The following is a 22,948-nucleotide window of genomic DNA, read 5'->3' on the forward strand; positions in this document are numbered from 1 at the left end:
TTAGTCATTTCTTTACCACTTTTGATGTGTGTTTGGGGTCATTGTCTTGTTGGAACATTTAACTGCATCCAAGACCAAACCATCTGGCAAATGATTTGGGGTTTTCCCAACAACGTGGAGATAATCCTCCCTCTTCATTATTCCATTCACTTTGTGTAAAACACCAGTTTCACTGGCAGCAAAACAGCCACAGAGCATAATAATACCACCACCATGCTTGACTGTAGGTTTGTTGTTCTTGGGGTTAAAGGCCTCACAATCTCCCCTCCAAACATGTTGATGGCCAAATAGCTCAATTTTTGCTACATCTGACCTCAGATCTTTCCTTCAGAAGGCCTTTTCTTTGTCCATGAGATCAACAGCAAACTTCTGTGGAGCCTGAAGTCTCTCCAGTAGAGGGGCATCATCTGGCATGGTAGTGTAAGCCTTAAAAGTTGTCGCTCACCTCTCCAGGGCTGTGCCTCAGGCGGCTTCCAGTTCTATAATGTTCTTGTAGTTTGCTGTTCTTATATTTTGCTGTCTTCTGTGCTAGTACATTACCACAACAGCAGGACAGCTTTTCTGTTGGCTTTTTATTTCAGCTCTCCACAACAACTCTGACCCGCCCTCTCACTCTCGGTGTCGCGGTCAAAAAGGTCGTACCAGAAACAATAAGAAACCAGAACTAACATCTGGGACACTGAGCATATTTATAAACACCAAAATTATAAACTAAATAAAGTAAATGTAAATGAACATAGTCATACAAAAATCCAATGCTACAGTAGCTTTTCAGTCCATGGCGACATAAAACACACTTGACTGTAGATACTGACACTGTGTTCCAGCAGCTTCTAATTTGTTGCAGACCTGCTTTTTGGTGATTCTTGGTTGACTCTTGACCATCCTGACCAATTATCTCTCAGCAGCAGGTGACACAACTGTGCCATGCACTTCACATTTACAAACAAGTGTTTACACAGATGATTTTGGGATCGATGCCTGCTTTGAAATGGCTCCAGATAACTTTCCTGCAATGCCATACATGCAATTTGTAACAGCATGGCTTCATTTAGTGGCATCACTAATGGACAGGTCATTAGGTTTACAGATAAAACGTATTCTCTCAGCTGAGAATCTGTATCGCTCAAAGAGAATATTGCCAGGAAAACAGCATAGATGACCTAACTAGATGCTAACTAGCTTCAGATTTATAAATAAAAAAGTCTTCATTTCATAAAAAGTTTCATTAAAAAAATTAGTTGTCTTGATACAAAATAAAATTGTCTGATTATTCACATAATATATGGATGTTTTTGTAATTCAGTTTTAATTTGAATGTATTTACGATACTGAAAAATCTGTAAAAAGAAAAATTATGTTAATATTACATATTTCCTTCTTCTTTCTTTAACAGTGTAGCTTAACTTACCGTAAAGACAAGAAATGGGGGGTAAACATCAAGTCTGTTTAGGTCAAATGGAACAAAATCCACCAAACAGCACATCTAAATGATCATCTGCTGAATTTGTGCAAAAACAGAAATGTTTAAATTTGGAACCTTACTATGTAAATATTATATTATGTGCTAAATAATGACTTATGTTGTGAATTAGTGGCACATAAATAAGATAGAATTGAATTAAACTGAATTGAACTGACCTGAAAATGAGAGTTTTAGCAGCTTTTTGCCGTCTGTCCTGCTCCTCACCTCTCAGGATCTGATCTCCATCATGAAAAGCCTCATTTTCCTGTTCTGGGTAAGTTCAGGAGTCAGCCTAAAATTTATACAGAAGCTCACAATTTAATAACTTCTTTAAATATCCGTCACTCCAACATTTATACAAAAACTCTGCAAAGCATTTTTTTTCTGTTATGACTCTATGAGGGGTCACACCCTGATTCATATTCAATCTTTTACAACAGTAACTTAAAGACAGTGATTCCAATTTTTACAGCAACAACATCATTAATGTGGTACTCCATTTAAATGTCAAATGCAGATCAAATGAATGATGTTGAAGTGCACTGTTTTGTATGGTGCATGTGTTTACCACTAAGTGGCACTGATGCATAAGGTGTGGAGTCAAGTAAACCTCCAACACAAGTGAAAGAAACAAACAAAAGAAAAGCTTGAGTTGGAACAAACATCTGCTAAAAGCTGCTGAGGGTCATTCAGACAAACAGACCTAAGAAGCAGTAAATCACACAGCGGTGCATGTGTGGCATTTGTTTTGATGTGCAAACTCGTGGCACCGGGTGTTGAGATGATTGAGTGTGGAGAGAGAGGGAGGCGAGCACTCAGTCCCACCAGCTTCACTCCTCCTCTGCCAGCACACATCTGCTGCTGAGGAGATGGGACACTGATCCCGAGAGGAGCACTTTGAGCTTTGGAGATCAGTCCTCGCGGCATGGCCGACTGGACCAGAGCACTGTGAGGGAGAGGCCATAAAGGAAAGCTCCCACTGGAGATATATTTACCTTCTCCCAAGGCTGAGAGTTCTCTTGAATCTGGGGTGATGTCCCAGCGCTGGTGCAGGCAGGTCCTGCTCGGCGTGGAGCTGCTGGTGGCGGTTCTGGCGGCCGGCGCTGCTGCACAGCTTACTGAGAGGAGGCAGGCAGGGTCGTCCTGCTATGGAGGATTTGACCTCTACTTTGTTTTGGACAAGTGAGTACTTTTACTAGATCACAGAGGAAGTGTTTTTAAAGTTCTCTGCATGACTCATGTGAGTTTGTTGTGAAGACACAGGTGCAAGCTGCACTCCAGAGGCATTAATGAACCACTGTTCACTTAAAAAATCTGCACTTCTGTTCTGTAATTGGCAGGTTTTAGCCTATTGATTGTAAATATCTGACTCTACATAAAGAATATTGCAGGTTTTGTATGACATGAAAGTGACCTGGACTACCAAAAGTGAGCTCAGACCTCATAAAAGCAGCTGGCACATGTGTAGGTTTATTATGAGAGGTCACCTGTTGAACTCTCCCTGCTTAAAGTTGCATGTTAGAGAGGTTTTCTGAAGGGGAATTTTTAAAAATGTGACTTGTAAACACTCTTTCAGCCATCAGATTTGTTCACTTATTGATGATTTCTTGTGGTATTTAACTGTCACAGGTATTTAAAAGCTCCATCCATTCCTGCTTTTTGAAATGTGGGAGTAAACAAATAAATAACGTTGCATTAGTCAGAATCGAATTAACTGTGATCCACATCAGCTAGAGCACTATAAAGCCCAACAATTGTTTTATTTATCAGCTAATGTTCCAGCATAATTGAAAAGTATTCTGAGCCTAAGAATCTCCAGAGTTTAAGGTGATGTTTTCTGATCTATTATTTTCTCCAAGCCACAGTTTGAAACCCTGAAATATTCAGTTTTATAGAACAGCAGCTGCCTTAAAAAGTCTTAAATGATTGTTGGTTATCAAATTCCTGAATGCTTCCCTGTCAGTCTAGTAATTATTTAAGCTCTGCTGCAATACTGTGTCATTTTCTTGAATAAACACAGGAGCAGCTCTCTCAGGACTTGAATGCTCTGCAAGTTTTGAATTAAACTGTCGTGAAGTCAACATGAAGCTCCTGAACAGGTCGTGTCCAGTCAGTGTGTTGCTTCATAAACCTTCTCCTAAAAGAGCCAAGTATGCATTACTGAAAAATGCTCACCAAAAACACTCTCTACCAACTACTTAAAAGTTGCGAGACTTGACAGAAAGTGTGTTTACACCCTGACATCTTCTTCTGCAACGTATTATGCATTCGCTTATGATAAAGTGCACCGCAGGGATTCCTGTTGTCAAACTGCAGCCTCACTCCTCTGACAGCAGCAGCTCCAACCATCCAAGTCCTCGGCTCTCTCTGCACTCCGGTCTGTAGAACCCTTTCTCCATTAGAGCCAGATGTTCCAAAGATCCCGGGTTCTTGGCTGTCTCGGCGCTGGGACTCACATCACACGATAAATGAAAACATAAGGGAGGGGAGGAGGAGGAGAGTGGCAGCAGAGCAGCGTGGAGAGGAGGCGCTGGAGGTTACGCCGCATATTTGCTCCACAACTCTCTTTAATTAGTGACCTTCACTCAGAAATCTGCGTTATTTTGCAGATTGCTTTGCTGAATCTGCACCTGCTGCAAAATCAGGACTGGAAAGGAAGCCAGGACATCTAAAAATGATGATTAAAAAAGTGCAGTTCAAACACAGAAAGTCACCCACTTACTTCCAGAAGATACACAACTCCAAAACAGCACAAAATGAGCCAAAAAAGACACAATATTATTACGAAATGACACAGAATTACCCTACAAATGATTAAAATGTCCCTCAAGGCATAAAATTCACCCAGAGGCACAAAAAGACCCCACACCAGCATAAAATGACCCTTAAGATGCATAAAAGTTGACGACAAAGTCACAAAATGATTCCACAAACACAAAAATGTCATATTGTGGGTTTTTTGGGTGTCAAAAAGACACAAAATCACTGCTCACACATAAAATTAGCTCACAAAAAAACAGAATGCCTCCATGATGGCTCCGTTGACCCTAAAAAGACACAAAATGGCCCAAAAACAGCACCAAAAAAACTTTAAATGGACATTTCCTTTCTTTTTTAAATGTTTATACACCAAATGTTTCAGCAGAATAATGCTAAAAATAATCATTTCTGCAGCCCTTAAGTTTTATGCTTTGAAAGAATTAGTGCATTATCTAGTCGTGTAATAAGTTATTATATAAATCCAGAGCTGGGATTGTGCAATTCTTCAGATCCCACTACAGTCTAAAAATCCAAAGGACATTGCACCTTTTTTCATGCATGGTCAGTTTACCGTTAGAAGAAGTACGACACAGAATGTAATAACTGTATCAGTTGTGCATTTCTTCTGCATCAATTCTGATCATTTTTTAAAATCTGTCTCCTGCATGAAAGTGCATCAAAGTCAGTATTTACAGCAGAGTTCAGTGTCTTATTTAGTAGCAACTCAAGCACTCTAGTGTTGGTTCATTGTTGCGTTCAAGCGTCTCCATCCAGTGATTTAAACTAAAGTTACTGCTTGACACAGAAACTCTTTAATCTCCTCCTCAGGTCTGGCAGTGTGCAACATTACTGGAATGAGATCTACTACTTTGTTGACCATCTGGCTCACAAGTTCATCAGGTACGACCACACAGAACCAGAGTAAAGACAAGAATAGAAGATAATGGACTCTAAAACATGACAATCCTCTCTTGTGCTTTTTTTCTTTCCAGCCCTCAGCTGCGGATGTCTTTTATTGTGTTCTCGACAGAAGGACGGACTCTCATGGCGCTAACAGAAGACAGGTGGCACAGACACACATCTTTAGGATTTACTTTGAATCTCCAGTCATGTGTCGTCCCACTTTGATCAGTATTTCATCTTCTGTTGTCGATGATCAGAGAGCAGATTCGAGCCGGACTGGAGGAGCTGAGCATGGTGCAGCCAGGCGGAGACACCTTCATGCACAGAGGATTTCAAAGAGTAAGTCATCTGTTAAGTCGATGGAAAAGTGACCCTACCCACCAGTATGGCATCTAACTCTTTAAATGAGGCCTATTTAAATTTATAGCCACTGACGCCTCCAAACTTCTCTCCCAGGCCAGCGAGCAAATATATTACGGGACTGGAGATGGTGAGTAGAACATTTCTGCTTTTTCACACTTAATCATGGTGGAGTCTTTGCCCCATCATTAAAACTCAAATTCTTCATAATTCAAGCATATGGTAGATTCATCACATACAGTAAGACACAACAACAGAAGCACAGCTGCTCTTTGCATCATTTTTTCCTCCAAATGAATATTAATTCTAATTGAGAAAAACACAATTCATGATTGACGAGACTGATTTGTTTCCAGTTTTAACTGTGGGTGGCTCAGTGGGTGGTGCAGTTTTGGCTCATTTCTACATGGAGTTTGCATGTTGTCAGTGTGCCAGCGTGGGTTTCTTAAATGCTTCCTCCCACAGTCTAAAGACATGCATTGTGGGATAATTGGTGATTCTAAATTGGCTGTAAGTGTGAGTGTGAATAGCTGTTTATCTCTTTGTGTTAACCCTGTGATGAACTGCCAACCTGTCTGGGATGTACCTCTCCTTTTGAATAAGGTCAGCTTTAATGTACTCCAGCCTCCTGTGACCTTCTATATGATAAAGTGGGCATAATTCTATATTTTCTGTCTTTTAGGTTACCGGACAGCCAGTGTCATCATTGCCCTGACAGACGGTGAACTGAGAGAAAATCAGTTTGACCTGGCACAAAGAGAGGTGACATAAAAATACAGTTGATAGAACATTAACATCTTCTCCAACATGCAATTTCGCCACTTCATAATACTTTTTTCCCCTCTTACAATGTTGCCTTAAAATAATCTAACATCACACAACTTATAAGGGTCAATATATAATTGCGGGACTTTTTGTAACATAGTTGACATTTTTGCTGTTTTCGGGCCTAAAATCAACATGGCCACCTATAACCAAACACCACATGGCATTTTTACAGAAAGATTCTTCTAAATATTATATATACAATTGAGTAAAATTGAAATTGAAAGTTATTTATAAAGATATTGTAGTAAACCTGTTGACATGCCATAAATCCACACTTGACTCACACACTACTTTATATTAAATAACTCAGAAAGCCTTGGAGTCTGGCCAGTCTTTTCTTCAGGAGGAAATGACATCATGTGGAGCAGGTCATGTGATCTGGAATTAACACACTTCCTTGAGAGGTGTTTTTGTAATGGGGAACTTAGTTGAAAGTGATTTCTGGGACACAGATACAATTTGTTATTTTCCATATAAAATTTGAGACACTGCCAAAAAAGAAATATCTGTCATGATTATCTCAACTTAATAAAAAGAAAAATAATCAAAACAAATTTTGAATAAGCTCATTTTATTATTGCTTAGCTAATTAGAAGGTGGTTTTTATTAAATTGGGATGGTTATTTAGTTGACATTTTAGTGACATCCAGTCATTTTTGATTAATAAATTATCGTTTTCATAATAAATAATTCTGGAATTTGTAAAGACATGATCATAATGAATATAAAAAACTTTTTTTTTTTTAAATTTTAATAAAAATGTATGCAATATATATCCCATGGACTTCAGAAGTCCCTCAATTATATATTGACACATATGGTAAATTCATGCTAAAATACACACTGCAACAAGTGCATCTCTATACATGGAGGCTTTTTGTGCTCGTGGCTGCATGTCACTCAGTGCTGCCACATCATAAACTGGATATAATATATGGATATAGCCCGCTGGTTTGTGCGCTGCTGTTGTGAAGAGTGGAGTTTTGCATTTTTACTGCTGCCATCTTTGGTTTTTGAAATTAAATAGCACACTGCACAAGTCTATATGGTAGTGACTTGTTGATTACACGGCTGCCATGCTCTAAAACATGCCCTGCTTCTTTGTGTATATTCCTCTATATGGAATGATATTTTCCAAAATTAACATTGTGCTGCATTGAAGAAGATCGGAAACTATCAGTTAAGACCATAAATTCATCAGGGAAATGTTCACTGAGGTGATAAATCAATTAAGAAGTAGGGCCATTTTCTCACAGATGTCTATACAATCGATCTTTGTTTGCAGCCAGAGGAGTCGCCCTCTGCTGCCTGCTGACAGAATGCAGGTGTAAAACACATTGGCTTAACTTTTCAGACACAAACTACATCCATCAACAGTCTAGGTGACACACAGATGTTTTCCAGCAGCTGTCAGTGGCTTAACAGTAACATCACTGATGGAGGCATTACCTTAAGTTTTGAAGTGAGTGTGAAAGCTCATCGTTTGGCTGTAGCTTCTTTATCTGTTTGATGTCTTGTTTTAAAACAGGCCAGCAGAGCGCGCCAGTTGGGTGCCACTGTCTACTGTGTGGGAGTAAAAGACTTCAACGAAACCCAGGTAAATCAGTCAGTAAATGAATGGATGAACTAAACAATCATCTAAACTAATAGTTAAAGCTGGGGTAGGCAGTATCGGGGCATCATTGGGCAAAAATTCAATATGAACTTTTCAGTATATTTTAATTCAAGCTATCTTAGTAGAAATCAGACTTAGACTTACTACTTCCTCTTGGCTTCTTTTTCTGGATCTCCAAAATTTGGCATGTGATGGAGATTTTAGCCAATCAAAGGTCTTCTCACATAGATCAGGTGAAATAGTTTAAACCGCACCAAACAGGATGCAGCAGCAGAATGTGGTTATAGAACAGCTTCAAGGGAGGAGTTTCAATCAAGAGAGTACAGTGTGAATCTGGGATGAAGCCACAAATAAATGTTGACTTTTAGTTTGACTATTTTTGAACATTTGAAATTCATGCTAGTCTGGTGGGAGGGATTTACAGACCAAAAAGGAGAGAGAGGAGAGCTGCAGGAGGAGGGCTATATATTTTCAAATTTGGTATTTTTATTTGTTTTTTACATTTTCCAGATTTTTGCTTACTGCTACTTTAATCATTTAGTCCCACTTATTGACAGTTGTCAACAATAGCTGACAGTAAGGACCACGTCTTCCCTGTGAACGATGGATTTCAAGCACTGCAAGGGGTCATCGACTCGGTACGCTCAACATTCATAAAAGCTGCAAATTATTACATTAAATCCATCAGGACATAATTTAATCTACTTAACCATTAGTTCAACTTTATTATTTTCTCTGTCAGATCCTGAAGAGATCATGCATTGAGATCCTGGCTGTGGAGCCCTCCAGCATCTGTGAAGGAGGTAAAGGAGGGAATAAAACCCCAGAACACTGCACTGTCAACCAGAGGTTCCCAAATTTTCAGCCCACTTTTAATTTGTATGTTTTGTTTTATTTTTCTAACCTTTTTGTTTCTTAACTAGGAAGTCCTGTGAGATCCAAATCATGTTTTCAGTGAAGTCCTAGGCAAGAGGGAAAACTATTATAAAGCTACAAAACATTTCAGAGACAAATAGAACAAAAGTAACGCACATAATAGACCAAGAGACTAAAGTTATACAAAACAAAATCCTGCACAGGAATAGTGGTTTCACCAAAACTCTGATCTCTCCATGAAAGACAAAACCATGAAGCTATATTGATTCTGAAGGTTTTTAGGAGAAGTCAGTTCTACCAAGTTCAGAAAAGCCAGTTGGATGAATGAAAATTATAACTGTTGTAGATAAATAACAGAAAATTACACAAAGAAGATGGAAACTGACAGACAGAGAGGAACCTTGTGTAGCTTTGTAAATGGAAATATGCCAATGTGGCTGAATGAAGGCCAAGAAACCAGACCATAAATTACACAGTGATCTGTACTGGACAATGAGTTGGACATAAAACATAGAGAGTAGAGGCAGCACATATATAAATAACGTCTCCATAGTCCAAAACACTTTAGTGTTTACACAAACATTTTAAATGAAGGATATTTGTTGACTGATTTATTGACTTTTGCCTCCACTTCAGGAACCCCTGCTGTATACAAATCCCTGTGAAGTTAACATTTGATAATTTAGTTTGGACATATCCTCTACTTTCCTCCAAAATACACTGTTCCATATTGCATAATATTCCTTGAGGAAAAGCTATAAATGGTGAATTTTAATCCCACTACAGAGTCCTTCCAGGTGGTTGTCAAGGGAAACGGTTTCCTTCATGCTCGGGATGTACAGAAAGTTCTCTGCAGCTTCCGCATCAATGACACAATGACTTTGAGTAAGTACTTTGCTTCTGTGATCTTTTTTCCTGGCTGACACACTACAAAAGAATTTCTGGGTTTTTTTTTTTACCCCAACTCAGAAGCCCACCAAGTTCTACAGAGCTTTACTGCAACTTTAAAGTCATTGTTTTGATTTTACTGTTTCCAGTTTTAAAACTGCAGTGGTTCAACCAAACACCAAACTGCAATAAGATAAAACTAGCTACTAGATGGTGATATATGATGAAGTATTTGGCAGGAATACCCAGACATTTCCACCAGGAGTTGGTGGAGAACAAAAACAGAGCAAAAACAGAATAAATATGGGACTTGCATTCATCAAGTCGTGCGGCTTCAAATGAATCTTAGTGTTTTTCTGTACCTGCTGGATGTGCAAACAGTCTGCTAACACATTTGCTGTATCATATTTCCAATGTTAAAATACCAAAAAAGTCACACTGTAATATTTTGGTGGACTGCCTTTAGCTTCAGGCACTCATTCGCTGGGCATCATTTCAATAAGATTCTGTAATATCACAGCATTTATTTCTGTCCAGAGTTGCATTAATTTTCTACCAAGATCTTATTTTGATGATGGAAGAGTCGGACCACTGTGCAAAGTCTTCTCCAGAACATCCCAAAGATTCTCAGTGGGGCTGAGGTCTGGACTCTGTGGAGGTCAATCCATCTCATGCTCCCTGATCCACTCATTCTCAATGTGAGCCCCATGAATCCTGGCATCATCATCTTGGAACATGTCCATGTCATCAGGGAAGAAAAACTCCACTGATGGAAAGACCTGGTCATTCAGTATATTCAGGTAGTCAGCTGATCTCATTCTTTGGGAACATAACGTTGCTGAACCTGACCAACCCCAGATCATGACCTTAACCCCCACAGGCTGGTAGGAACTAGACATGATGAGGGCATCACTTCATCTGCCTCCCTTCTTACCCTGATGCCTCCATCACTTTGGAACAGGGTAAATCTGGACTCATGAGACCACATGATCGACCACATTTGTTCCTTGAAGATGATGGTTCTCCACTATCCTTCAGGTTTTAATGATGCGTTGAACGGTTCCATACCTGATCTTAGCAGTTTCATCTCCTTCATTGTTTTCTTTGCTTGATGCAGGCCAATAATTGGACCCTTCTGAGACAGATTAACATCCTTTCCATGGCCACAGGATATGTCTTCCAACATGGTTGTTTAAGAAATAAGAAGCTCCTTACTGCATCATCTAGGGTTAAGTAAGTTGTTGCAGCTGAAACGTATTCATCACTGCAGTAATTATCCAATGGAAGGCTCTTACCCATTTGCTTAGTTAGATCCAGGTGGCGGCCTTTTTTTCATCAGGCAGTCTATGTCACACATGAGCTTTTTATGGAGTTCTGCTTCCATACAGCAAAACAACAACAACAAAAACTCAGTGATGCATTTTTGAGCACTTTATTCCATTATTGCTTTGCACAAACTGACACCAAATCATCTGCAGACTTGTGCAAAGTTACAAAAAGACTTAGAAATGTAAAAGCTGAGAGGCGAATTACAGAATGCAAGGGCGTACATTTACTTTGTTCACATGGACTTTCTTGCAGAATTAAACACTCTCATGTCTGTAATTATGAAGCTACAGTACATTCAGTAGCCAGTTAGCTTAGCTTAGCATAAAGAGTGCAAACAGAGGGAAACAGCTAGCCTGGCTCAGTTCAAAGGTAATGTATGAAATGGTTTTATTGGAGTGGAACATGTTGCTGTTTTGGTGGCGAATAAAAGACAAAAGTGCAGGCCGAGGAGGACTCTGTTAAAGTCATCTTACAGTCTGGATGATGTCATTCTTTAGCTATTACATCTTAAATGCAAAGTGTGAACAGACTAAGCAAGAAGAATGTTAATGCAAAAGTGAAAAAGTTGAGCAAACAATTATCCATCCACCGCGTTACTGTGAAGTGGAACTGCTCTCAGCAAACATTTACAGACCCGTGCCAACTTTATTTTGGCCGTACGGACATGGATGGGTGGAGGACGGCTGCTCTTTGTGGGCAACAATGATTTAAACCCTCACCCTCCTCAAAAACCATCAGCGCCATGTTGCTCTGCTTCAAATCAGCTGGTATAACGCTCAGCGCTTCTCAGATGTCTACAGAGGAATGTGGATCTCATCAGGAACAAGTACTGTCTTAGCACACACACTAGACACTCACTCAGCCAGGGTAAATAAACCACAACCCTCCCTCATTTGCTTCATTTTCCATAAGGAGAGGAAGTCCAGGAATTTAATGACAAAAAATATATTTCAAAGCATGAATCCTCTGAAGTTTCAGAACTGTGAAACAAACTTTTCCTTTGTAACACTTTCATCACTGAAATGTCCTCTAATCTACCTTTCTGAATTCTGGTAATTCTATCTCCACAGTGAAGAGGCCTTTGGTGGTGAGAGACACCTATCTCTTATGTCCAGCTCCTGTCCTGGAGAAAGAGGGAACGTAAGTGATGACCGTAGCTTTTCTTAGACAAGACTGTCTGGTTTATATCAGACTGAAAAAACTGAAGCAGAAACATTTTAATAAGTTGCATCTTAAAATACTTTTCTGTGTCAACACCACAGTTTTTAAAGCACATTATTGTGCTTCTAATGATATCATAAGCAGCTGCTGTATGACAAACTGGATTTTTAACTGCATTTTTTGCATTTAAAATTTAAAATGGAAACACAGAAGATTATTTTTTAATCTACAACCACAACAAACGTGTGTTAGCTGATTTGCAGCGTTACATTTGTAGAGTTAAAGCGACACTACATTTACTCTCTTATTCAGGGGTGTCAAACATGCGTCCCGCGGGCCAAAACCGGCCCACCAGAGGGTCCAATGGGGCCCGCAGGATGATTTTGTAAAGTGTAAAAATTACAGAGAAGTGCAAATTGTGAATTTGTAAAACTATAAATTTAAAATAATTTCCTGACCACGATAAGTTGTTTTAATCATAAAGTAAAATACTAGATTGCTCATTGTTCTTTTGTCATTTTGTGTCTCGTTTTTGTAATATTTTGTCTGGTTTTTGTTGTTTTTTGTCTGACTTTTGTCATTCGTCTCGTGTTTTTGTTGTTTTGTTTCTCGTTTTTGTCATTTTGCGTTGTCATTTGTGTAATTTTTTGTCTTGTTTTTGTCGTATATCCATTTCTTTGTCGCCTTGTAACTTTTTTGTAATTTTTTTGTCTCTTTTTTGTTTTTTCTTGTGTGGTTTGTCTCATTTTTTGTCGTTTTGTCATTTTGTGTGTCATTTTTGTAATATTTTGTCTTGTTTTTGTTGTTTATGGTCTGACTTTTGTCGTTTTGATCGAAAAGTAAAATACTACATAGTTCAGTTCCAGATGACTAAATGTTTTGTTCCTTTGCAGATACTCTGTGACCTGTAAGTTGTAATATGTAAATGATAAACTGAGGCATAATATTGCTGAAACTGAACTTCTCTTTCTTAAGAAATTCCAGGTTGTTCAAAATATTTTGTAAAAAGATAATTCTTTAAATGTGAACATTTTCAGAATATACTTTTTTGCATGAAAACAACGGAAACACTTGGAGTTGTCATTATTTTTAGGTTATTATGCTGTGATTTTACTGGTTCGGCCCACATGAGATCAACCCCTGAACTAAAATGATTTTGACGCCCCTGTTCTTATCACTCCTGCAGGTCTGCCACCCTTTACGTCAGCATGAATAACGGCCTCAGCTTCATATCGAGCTCCGTCACAATCACTGCAGTTGCCTGTGTAAGTACAATGAAAACCAACGGGGGCCAAAATAACTGAGCTCACACATCACCTCATGGCTAAAAAGTCTGCGATGAACTTCGGTCTAGACATTGACGTCTAATTTGCAGGTGATTGCTGACCTTGTGTAGATTTTTAGCGTCACAGAAACCCAACAGCTCTTTTGTTCTTGTGTGAATCAGCAGTTTCTAAACTTCCAAACTTCACATATGTCTGCTTGACCCTCTGCCACAGTGTGCTGCTTTTCATTAGTGGCCTTGACACGACAAGATGCTGTAAAATGTTAAACTAATCCATATTGTCCTCTGCATGTAAAATGTTGGTTGTGTTCGCTTGAAAGTTAATCTAGAAATACTCTATTATGGATTGCACATAACATAAAATAATAATAATAATAAAGAGCTATACAACAAAAACATATATTACAAAAAATAAGACCAAAACATAAAATAGGACAAGATCAAATAAATTAAACACAACAAATTCTAACCATCAAGAAAAAAATATACAGTAAAGTGACTTTTAAGAGGAGATTGTTCTGACTATTCTGAAGTCTGCCATTGGCCAACATTTCACACGACTTTCTCCTCCTCTTCTACTATCTATGTTATCAAAGTCCACGTCACGGCAGGAAACAACAACAACAACAACAACAACAACCTCCACGCAGCCACCTACCACTTTGAAAACTCCAAGTTTTGACGAGGATTTGGATCTTGCAGTAAGGCAGCTCTGCTAGTTTTTTCCAGTAAACTAGTCATATTAACAACAGTGCTCGCCTCCCTGCATGCAAATGTTCCTCAAAAACAATTCACTCGTCACTATTTTGAAGGGTCTCAGCATCATTGGCTTAGCTTTGCCTAATATGATTGTGATTAATTTAAAGAAATACTAACCATTCCCTGAATGTCAATCGATTCTGTGCTGCAGAATGGTCTGGCTATGCTAAGAAAAGACTTAAAAGAGGAGTTTGCCTGCTAGAAATATCTAACCACAGCTGAGGAACCTGCACAGAAAAGAGCTGGTCACCTTTATTGACAAGTTTGGAAGTGTTAATAGAACTCTGCTGGAGGATCTCAGGCAGTGATAAGTCTCATAGGGAGTTACAGGAAGGAACCTGATCACTCAAGCGAGCATTAAATCTTAAAACCAATTATAAAACTTAATTGTAACCAGTGAAGGGAAGCTAGGATTGAATGCTTCTATTGGTGCATGTTACAAGCCTTGCAGCAGCATTTTAAATTAAGTGCAGTTTTGGATGCTTCGCTTGCTGCTACCAGAATAAAGTGCAACGATAATAATACAATAATCCAGGCTGGGGAGATGAAACATGAACGGCCTTTTACAAATCTGTAGTGGAGAGGAATGACCTGATCTCGGTTAGCTGTCTTAGCTGGGCAAAGCAAGGCTGCATCACTTTTGCTGTCTGAGCATTAAACTCAGAGTCAAATATATGAACATACTTAATAAGAGGCCCATAGTAGAAGAATTCTGGGGTCAAGGGGTTAAAGTTGTTTTAATCACTTCAGATTTGAGGTCATTCAGCTGCATGAAAGTCATGAACATCCACCTTTTAAAACATCAATGGTATTAGGGTTACGCATATACAACTGGGTGTCATCTGCATAGCGACGGACATCAATGTAACGCCCAGTATCTCCTTTTTCTTCCAGTCTGACGGGACATTTGTGGCCATAGCTCTGCTCATCCTGCTGCTGCTGCTGACCATCGCTCTGCTGTGGTGGTTCTGGCCTCTCTGCTGCACAGTGGTACGACGATGGAAATTAAATCTTACTTTTATCACACATTGTTCCTGTTCGTACTAGAATAACTTGACTATAACAGGATCTTTGGAGTTTATGTTCTTTCCTTTTTTGCTCACAGGTCATTCATGAGCCGCCTCCTCCAGTAATAGAAGACATCTCCGTAAGTGGCTTTGTTTGTACAAATTCTCGATTATTGTGTTTGTCTCAGCAGCAAATAGTTACTTATTTGCATTTTTTAGGATGACGAGGATGGCTTCCCAAAGAAGAGGTGGCCCACAGTAGATGCATCATATTATGGAGGCCGTGGAGTTGGAGGCATTAAAAGAATGGAGGTAAAGTTCGAATAAAGCAAAAAATAATCATTATCATGCAATAATACTGAGCCTTAGTGTCTGATATCATCAATTTTCATACCGGTTGGTACTGATTATACTGTTTTATAGTGATTCTGTTTGGAGTTCACAGATGAAACACGTGGCAAACTTGAATCCAGCAGTCAGCTAAGTGAGAGTTGAAGTTCAATGCTGAAATACGAGAATGAGATCAAACACCAGCGCAGCAGGAAAACAAAAAGAAGCCGGAAACAACTCAGTCCTTAAAAGAGATGAGTTTGCAAGTCCACGCTGGAAGAGCCTGAGTCACTTTGTTGATGTGACTGGTTCTGAGAGCCAGAGAAAGCTAAGTTGAGGCCATCTGGACAGTAAAGTGCAAGGATGGCAGAAATCCTCGGTAGAATCAAAGAGCAGAGAAGCTTTAAGGGTCGGAGCTTTGCATGATTTGTTTGTGGTTGTTAAAGAGCAGTTGAGTGGCTTTAATTTAGCAGTTTGAGGGAGAAAAACAAAAAGTAAACTTAATTTCTCTTTGTGAGAAAGACCAGTAGTGAGACAAAGCTCAGGGACAGGATTGTAGTCAGTAAGTCTGCTGTGGAATAAGAAAAAGCTGCCTGACATCAGATCTCTGTGCAACACGATGCCTGAGAGCTGCAGTTTGTTGGAGGTGAACTGTAGAAATCCTACTGAGACATCCTTAGATCAAGAAGATCAAGAGATGTCCAGATTAAGGAGACAGAAGACCTCGTGTCAGAGTGAAGTGCTTTAGAAACTAGTGGTGCAATCTGAGGAGGTTATGCTGTGATTTTGTCTTGAAGCTGCTCTGCTTCCAAACACAGCGATGGAAAATATGCACAGCTTCATTTATGTGCTTTTCCTGCCAAGTCAAAGTCCTCATGGCTTGTGGCAGCTGCAAAAGTGTGAATTTGAGTAATGAACATCCAAGGTTTGCTTGGACAGCATTGGTTTCACTCAACGTGTCGGCTTGTTCTTGACATTTGAGCTTTTTTTAGTGACTCTCTCAGCATCAAGGCAACTGCATTAGAAAAAAAAAGGAGACATTCTTTACCTTTGAGAAGGAAACCAGTCTGTGTCAGCAGGTCTGTTGCTTGACTTTTGAGGTTTGTGTCAAACTACTTCAAAAGTAAATGCTCTACTTTCTTTCAGAGGTTTAGGAAAAAAAAAAACAAATCCAAAAACTTTTGTCATAAATTGACACAGTTAAACGCTGAGGTTGACTTTTGTGGATTTCAGTTGACTGGGTTTAATTAAAACCAATGTAGAAATGCAACAAGCATCTGAATGAGAAAGAAAAGAGAAGTATTTTCTATGTAAAAAAATATGTTGCTACAAAAATGAATCATTTATAACAGTTCCATAAATTTAACTAGGTTCTCCTGGATGTGATGTTATCATCTCACAGTGTTTGTTATCCAAGATGTGAATGTCAGAATCAGAATAAGTTTTATTGTCGAGTAAGCTTCCACATATGAGGAATTTGACTTGGTGTTTTGGTGCATAACAGTAAACACTAACATATGGAACATTTTTGAAAAACAATAAGAAGATGGAAAAAAGCAAATCAGTAGACAGCAAGTGTAGCAAATCCAAGGAATTGTACAAGTAGTAAAAAAAAAGTAATGGAGATATTTCCATGTCTGAGAATGCGTAGGGTTACATAACAAGTAAAGATGCTGCACAACAAAACTGATGAGAAAATGAACTTGTTTTCTCAAAATGAAATAATCTACAGCATCAGCAGTCCTGTGATGCTATGAACATGTACACGCTAATAGTATTAGCCTGCTACATGTTAAGAAGTACTTTTGCCAAGATCATCATCTTAGCATTTTTTAATTTGCACTAAGCAGAGAATCCAGCTGAGGATGATGGGAGGAAAAGTCAGATGACACCAAAGTTAAAATATTCAGGAAATGCTACATTTCTTTTTTTTTTTATTATTTTTTTGGCCTTTTATCAGCTTTATTGGATGGGTGCAGTGAGAGAGAGACAGGAAATGGGAGAAGAGTCGGGGGAAGACATGCAGCAAAGGGCCGCGAGCGGGAATCGAACCCGGGCCAGCTGCGTCGGGGACCAGCCCCTGTACATGGGTCACCCGCTTAACGTGTTGAGCTATACGGGCGCCCGAAATGCTACATTTCTAAAGAAAATCTTTGAAAAGTGATCACTAAAGTGTGCTCACAGATTGTTAAACTGAGCAGCTTTCTGACTCCAGCCTGCTGGCAGTGATGTAAACTGAGGAATTATCAGCATCCAAATAAAGCAGCTAACAATCTGCACATGTTGATAGTTGATTATTTTTGAGTTAAGAGGATAATTTCCTTTAAAAAACGAAAGATTAAAGCAAAGTAATTTTATCCAGGAGGTTTAATTATCTGCTCCTTACCTTATAAAGGATGGATTTTCAATTACTTCACATACGTTTCTCCATACCAGAGCTTATCGGGCCTAACATGGTCACCAGTAAAAGGGTCAATATGTAATTGTCCATTGGCTATATCGTGCATACATTTTTATTAAAAGTACAAAAAAAAAAAAAGTATTTTTTGTGTTCATTATGATCATGTCTTTACAAATTCCGTAATTATTTATTATGGAAACAATCACTTATTAATAAAAAATGACTGGATATCACTAAAATGTCAACTAAAGAACCATCCCAATTTAATAACAACCACCTTCTAATTAGCTAAACAATAATAAAATGAGCTGATTCAAAAATAGTTTTGATTGTGTTCTTTTTATTAAATTGAGATAATCATGACACATATTTCTTTTTTGGCAATATATCAAATTTTATATGGAAAATAACAAATTGTATCTGTGTCCCAGAAATCACTTCCAACTAAGTTCCCCATTACAAAAACACCTCTCAAGGAAGTGTGTTAATTCCAGATCACATGACCTGCTCCACATGATGTCATTTCCTCCTGAAGAAAAGACTGGCAAGACTCCAAGGCTTTCTGAGTTATTTAATATAAAGTAGTGTGTGAGTCAAGTGTGGATTTATGGCATGTCAACAGATTTACTACAATATCTTTATAAATAACTTTCAATTTCAATTTTACTCAATTGTATATATAATATTTAGAAAAATCTTTGTGTAAATTGACACAAATACTTTGACAAATACTCTGGTTTCAACTGAAGATGTAACCAAATGCTGTGGTTTATCTGTCTGCTAAATAGTACTTTTATTCCACTTTTATTTTGAGTAGATTGCTCTTTTTTGTCACTGATTGTAACCCAGTGCTTCTGTTTCTGTTCAGGTCCGTTGGGGAGATAAAGGCTCAACTGAAGAAGGAGCCAAACTGGAAAAAGCGAAAAACGCTCGAGTTGTGATGCCTGCAGAGGAGTACGATCCTCCTCCACGGCTTCACTACCACATGCACAAGTCGATGCGTCCCCAGAAGTGGTACACTCCCATCAAGGTGCTCCACTTTTTCACTTTTATCATTTACTAAATCAGACTGCAGTTTGTAACCAGTTTGTATTTTACTTATTTTCAAGTGTTTTTATCATTACCATACCTCTGAAATGGCTTTAAATTCCTGCTAAATATTAACTCATGCTTTGACAGGACATTCTAGCTCCACTTGCTGAGTTTTCCCAGAGCCTTAAAACATCCCTCATGGTCCTCCTTAGTTGTCATAGAGATGCATTACTGCCATAAACTATATTCTAAGGCATGGATCACATATGTATTATACAGATGATGTTTTTTCCAGATGCTCTAAAACCCTTTCTGTCATGTTGTCCTCTTCCTTACAGTGGTGTCGCTCCACCGTAACCGAGAGTCATTTTTAGTGTTTCTGGGAATGATGTGTTACCAGGAAATAGTTAATAAGATTTGTTTCCTCACATATTAGTCAGCTGGATGGACAGTAATAGGAACCAGACATGGACTGAGCTAACCCCTGAATATGGAATCTGTTGAGTGGATGTTATTCCTAACAAAATACTTTCTTTGTTTATCTGCCTGTCTTTTTTATACAAAGCTACCTATGCAAAGAGGGAGACATCTGGAGCAAAAGTGGTACAGAGACAGAGTGGCAGACTTTTCATTCCTGTAGCTACTGTACTTGTTTCTCTTTGCTGCACAGACATGCAGTCACAATATATATTTACTGTACTGTCATCTGTGGTCTTTCTTTAGGGTAAACTGGATGCTCTGTGGGTGTTTCTGAGGAAAGGCTACGACAGAGTCTCTGTGATGCGTCCTTATCCTGGAGACAAGGTGAGAAATGGCCTTTATCGAGTAACGAAAAACAGCACACATGCCTTCAAAACAAAGCAATTATTAAGATTGTGAAGCAACTGTTGCAACTTTTTGGCACAGATACGTTTGAGATTTTAGAGTCTGACTTCATTAGCTGTGGAAATGAGGAAGAAGGGAAGTTTGGAGAGAAGTCATCCGGCTTCGAATCAAACAACAAAGCAGAAGGAGATCAAGCTGAAATCTTATCTGCGTGACATTAGTCCATGAGCTAAACATTCAAAAGTCAAAGCTGTTTCAAATCAGGAACGGCAAGGAAATTCTTAAATGTCAGTCAGTGGACAAAGGTATTGTCTGGAGGAGCGATCGTGTCTGCAGAAGTCATTAGGACTCGATGCCGCCCACCTCCTTCAGCTCCCAGCGTTGGCTCGGCTCGGCTGGCAGGAATGCTGTTTTCTTCCATGACACTCACTAAAAGAGGAATTTCCTCTTTCCATCTGCTGAGAGCCGTACCCTCCAAACCTGCCAGTCTCTGTGCCACAGCAGATTTGAGGGCAGTTTCATGTCTGTATAGATTTTCTTTACATCTTGCACACTTGAATCCTGAAATCAAACATCTCCACTGACCTGTGTTTGCTGTCTGACTACAGGGCAGGTGCATCAACTTCACCCGGAGTAAATCCTACCCTGCTCCCCACTACCCCATCTACAACCACCCCTCCACACCCGTCTACACGCTGCCCCACAGTTACCAGCGTCGTCCGTCAGAGGGCGACCAGACCTTCCATTTGCCCCCCTCGCCAACTTCCACCCTCCCTCCCCTGCCGTCCACTCCCCCTCCGTCCTCCAGCAGCTCGTCCACGTACACGCCGCCTCCCACCAGAGCCCTGCCTCCGGCCAGCGTTAGCCCCATCTCTGTGCCTCCGTCTCCAACCGGCTCCCTGCCGCCTCCACCTCTAGGCCCACCTCCCTGCAGAGCACCTCCTCCGTCACGGCCTCCTCCACGCCCCAATCACGAGAACCACTGATGGCTACGTTGTTGAGGAGCAGGAGCCAAGCTCAGAATGGAAACCTGAAAAGACCTTCTCACTGTGGCTGTGCTTAATTACATCCAAGCAGAAGGAGAACTACAGCAGCGCTATGATATCGCCTTTTGAGGCTGCATGTGGAGATTCGACACCTGCTCATGGCTGGAGCATGATGTACCATGAACTGTGACTTTTTAGAAAGTCTAGAGAGTGAATATTTAGTGCAAACAAGCACAGCTTTGGCTATTGGAGTTAAGCATTTATGCAGTTTTTAAGAACATTTCTCCTTATTAAATATCAGTTTGCACAATTTGGTCAGACTTTGCAATGTAAACTTCAACATCAGCCTTCATCTGATGTGAATTTTTAATTCTTCTACACAATGAAAAACAAAAATCCCTATTTTTAAACAGCAGGAACCCCAGCAGCTCAGCAACTTCTTCATGTGTTTTATACATGCAAGTCTGTTCAGCAGCTGCTCGTCCTGCAAAATGTATATATTTTGTAAATGAAGGTTTTTTAAAAATCAACAAAACATGTATGCACGCACATTGTAGTTGATGGACGATAACAGTTTTCATGTTTTGATTTTTTTTTCTTGGCTACTGTTAGATAGACTTTTAAAATTTCAACAGAGCCCAGCTCAGTGTCTCCCCTGCTTCAAGTCTTTATGCTAAGCTAAGCTTCACATTCACTCGACTGAAATGAGAACGACATCGATCTTCTCATGATACTTTTGGCAAGAAGGCAAATAAGCATATTTACCACCGATAAGGCTCATACTTTTCTCACATACACATCTTAAATAAGCTGCTGTGGAGTCCGCTGAATGCTGTTATTGACATTCATAATGAAATAAACTTTAAAATATTCTCATGATCTTGAGCATCAACATGGAAATAAATCCTAAAGTTCGAGAGCGGAGATGTTAATTGTAAAGCCGTCAGCAAGCAAGTCTTAAAACCCAGGAGTTACGTCTTTGGCAGAGTGTGACTCTGACTGTCAGAGGCTATTTAAGTTCCATAACGATAACAAACGTTACCTCTGGAACCTGATTCAGCGGCCCAGACTGCACATTTGTGATCACACTTGTTCATACCAATATGATGTGCAATAAATCAGCAAAGAAAATGTTTTTCCTTCTTTTGCTTGACTCATGATTAATCAATGTCAGATGTTTTATCCAAAGGGAGGAGATGTTTTTTTGGTCAGACTTAGATAAAAGTTTAAGACTGTAGGAGGAGGTTTATCTGCACAGGTTATTCACTTGTTGTGATATTAAAGCTAGTACTCTAATCAGGGTTTGTAATGACATCTCCAAAACTTACCATATTGTTTTGTGCAGGACAGCCTAAACAGCCTTTGTTGTCCTCACGTTTGATGGCTTTTGTTAATGGTGTATATACAGCAAACATTTATCACTAAGAACTGAAACACACTAAAAATGCTGGAAAGATAAAATAATGAACAAGAAAAGCACTCAGAGCGCAGTACACCGCAAGGCTGCTCAGGCGTATCATTTCTGACGGATGAAATCTTGAAAAATTCATGGCAGAAATCACGGCACTATAGAATGTGGCCATTTAATATAGATGTGCCCACAAACAAAATGACATCGCGTTGAGCACAGGTGTGTGTTATGCATGTGTACGTTATGGACTAATACTGACTTGCGTGACTTAAATACGTAACAGCCAGCGGGAACTGATGGGACTCGGAAACACTCCCACAATTTAATCAACTGTTCCCTGTATGATTTCCGACGGATAAATCCCGACAAGTCCGCAGGGTTTACTGAGGTTGCTCAGTTTAACAAATCAGTGGATCTAGACTATAAGCTGCATCACTGCCAAAATCTAATCACTTGATCCTTGTGTCATTTCTGACCTTCCCTGAAAATTTCACCCAAAGCCATTTGCCCGTTTTTGACTAATGTTGTGCACAGACAGACAGACAGACAGATTCATGGATTAACAGAAGGACAACGCCGATTGTCACATAACTCCACTGTGTTCCTTGGTGGAGTAACTATACAGTACATTATATATAATAAAAAGGGAGGGATTTTTATGCACAGTTTCAGACTTTTATTACTAACTTTAAATGTAAACAATAAAATGCTGCTACTATGCCTGCAG

General features: G+C 39.4%; 1 protein-coding gene across 2 annotated transcripts; it reads left to right on the plus strand.

Annotated features, from left to right (window-relative positions):
- The first annotated feature begins 2,255 nt into the window (after window positions 1–2,255).
- antxr1b (ANTXR cell adhesion molecule 1b) lies at window positions 2,256–21,945 on the plus strand. 2 transcript variants are annotated; one of them, XM_035947560.2, is made up of 19 exons: window positions 2,256–2,647; window positions 5,054–5,125; window positions 5,218–5,289; window positions 5,386–5,467; window positions 5,585–5,618; window positions 6,171–6,250; window positions 7,845–7,913; window positions 8,489–8,569; window positions 8,674–8,734; window positions 9,594–9,692; window positions 12,095–12,164; window positions 13,372–13,450; window positions 14,067–14,171; window positions 15,124–15,219; window positions 15,335–15,376; window positions 15,456–15,548; window positions 18,836–18,997; window positions 19,723–19,803; window positions 20,433–21,945. In XM_035947560.2, exons 1-19 carry the CDS (start codon window positions 2,499–2,501, stop codon window positions 20,808–20,810), a joined length of 1,905 nt encoding a protein of 634 aa, XP_035803453.2. In that variant the 5' UTR covers window positions 2,256–2,498; the 3' UTR covers window positions 20,811–21,945. The 2 variants fall into 2 exon arrangements, with proteins under 2 accessions (XP_035803453.2, XP_035803454.1); XM_035947561.2 differs by lacking the exon at window positions 14,067–14,171 and having other exon boundaries at window positions 2,257–2,647.
- Window positions 21,946–22,948: the final 1,003 nt, after the last annotated feature.

This window comes from Amphiprion ocellaris, chromosome 17, assembly GCF_022539595.1.
Source record: "Amphiprion ocellaris isolate individual 3 ecotype Okinawa chromosome 17, ASM2253959v1, whole genome shotgun sequence".
In the NCBI taxonomy this organism is placed as follows: Eukaryota; Metazoa; Chordata; class Actinopteri; family Pomacentridae; genus Amphiprion; species Amphiprion ocellaris.

Coding starts and splice junctions, on each gene's coding strand:
- antxr1b (XM_035947560.2), top strand. CDS start 2,499: ATGTCCCAGCGCTGGTGCAGGCAGGTCCTGCTCGGCGTGGAGCTGCTG. Junction 2,648..5,053: donor CTCTACTTTGTTTTGGACAA/GTGAGTACTTTT, acceptor TCTCCTCCTCAG/GTCTGGCAGTGTGCAACATT. Junction 9,693..12,094: donor CAATGACACAATGACTTTGA/GTAAGTACTTTG, acceptor CTATCTCCACAG/TGAAGAGGCCTTTGGTGGTG.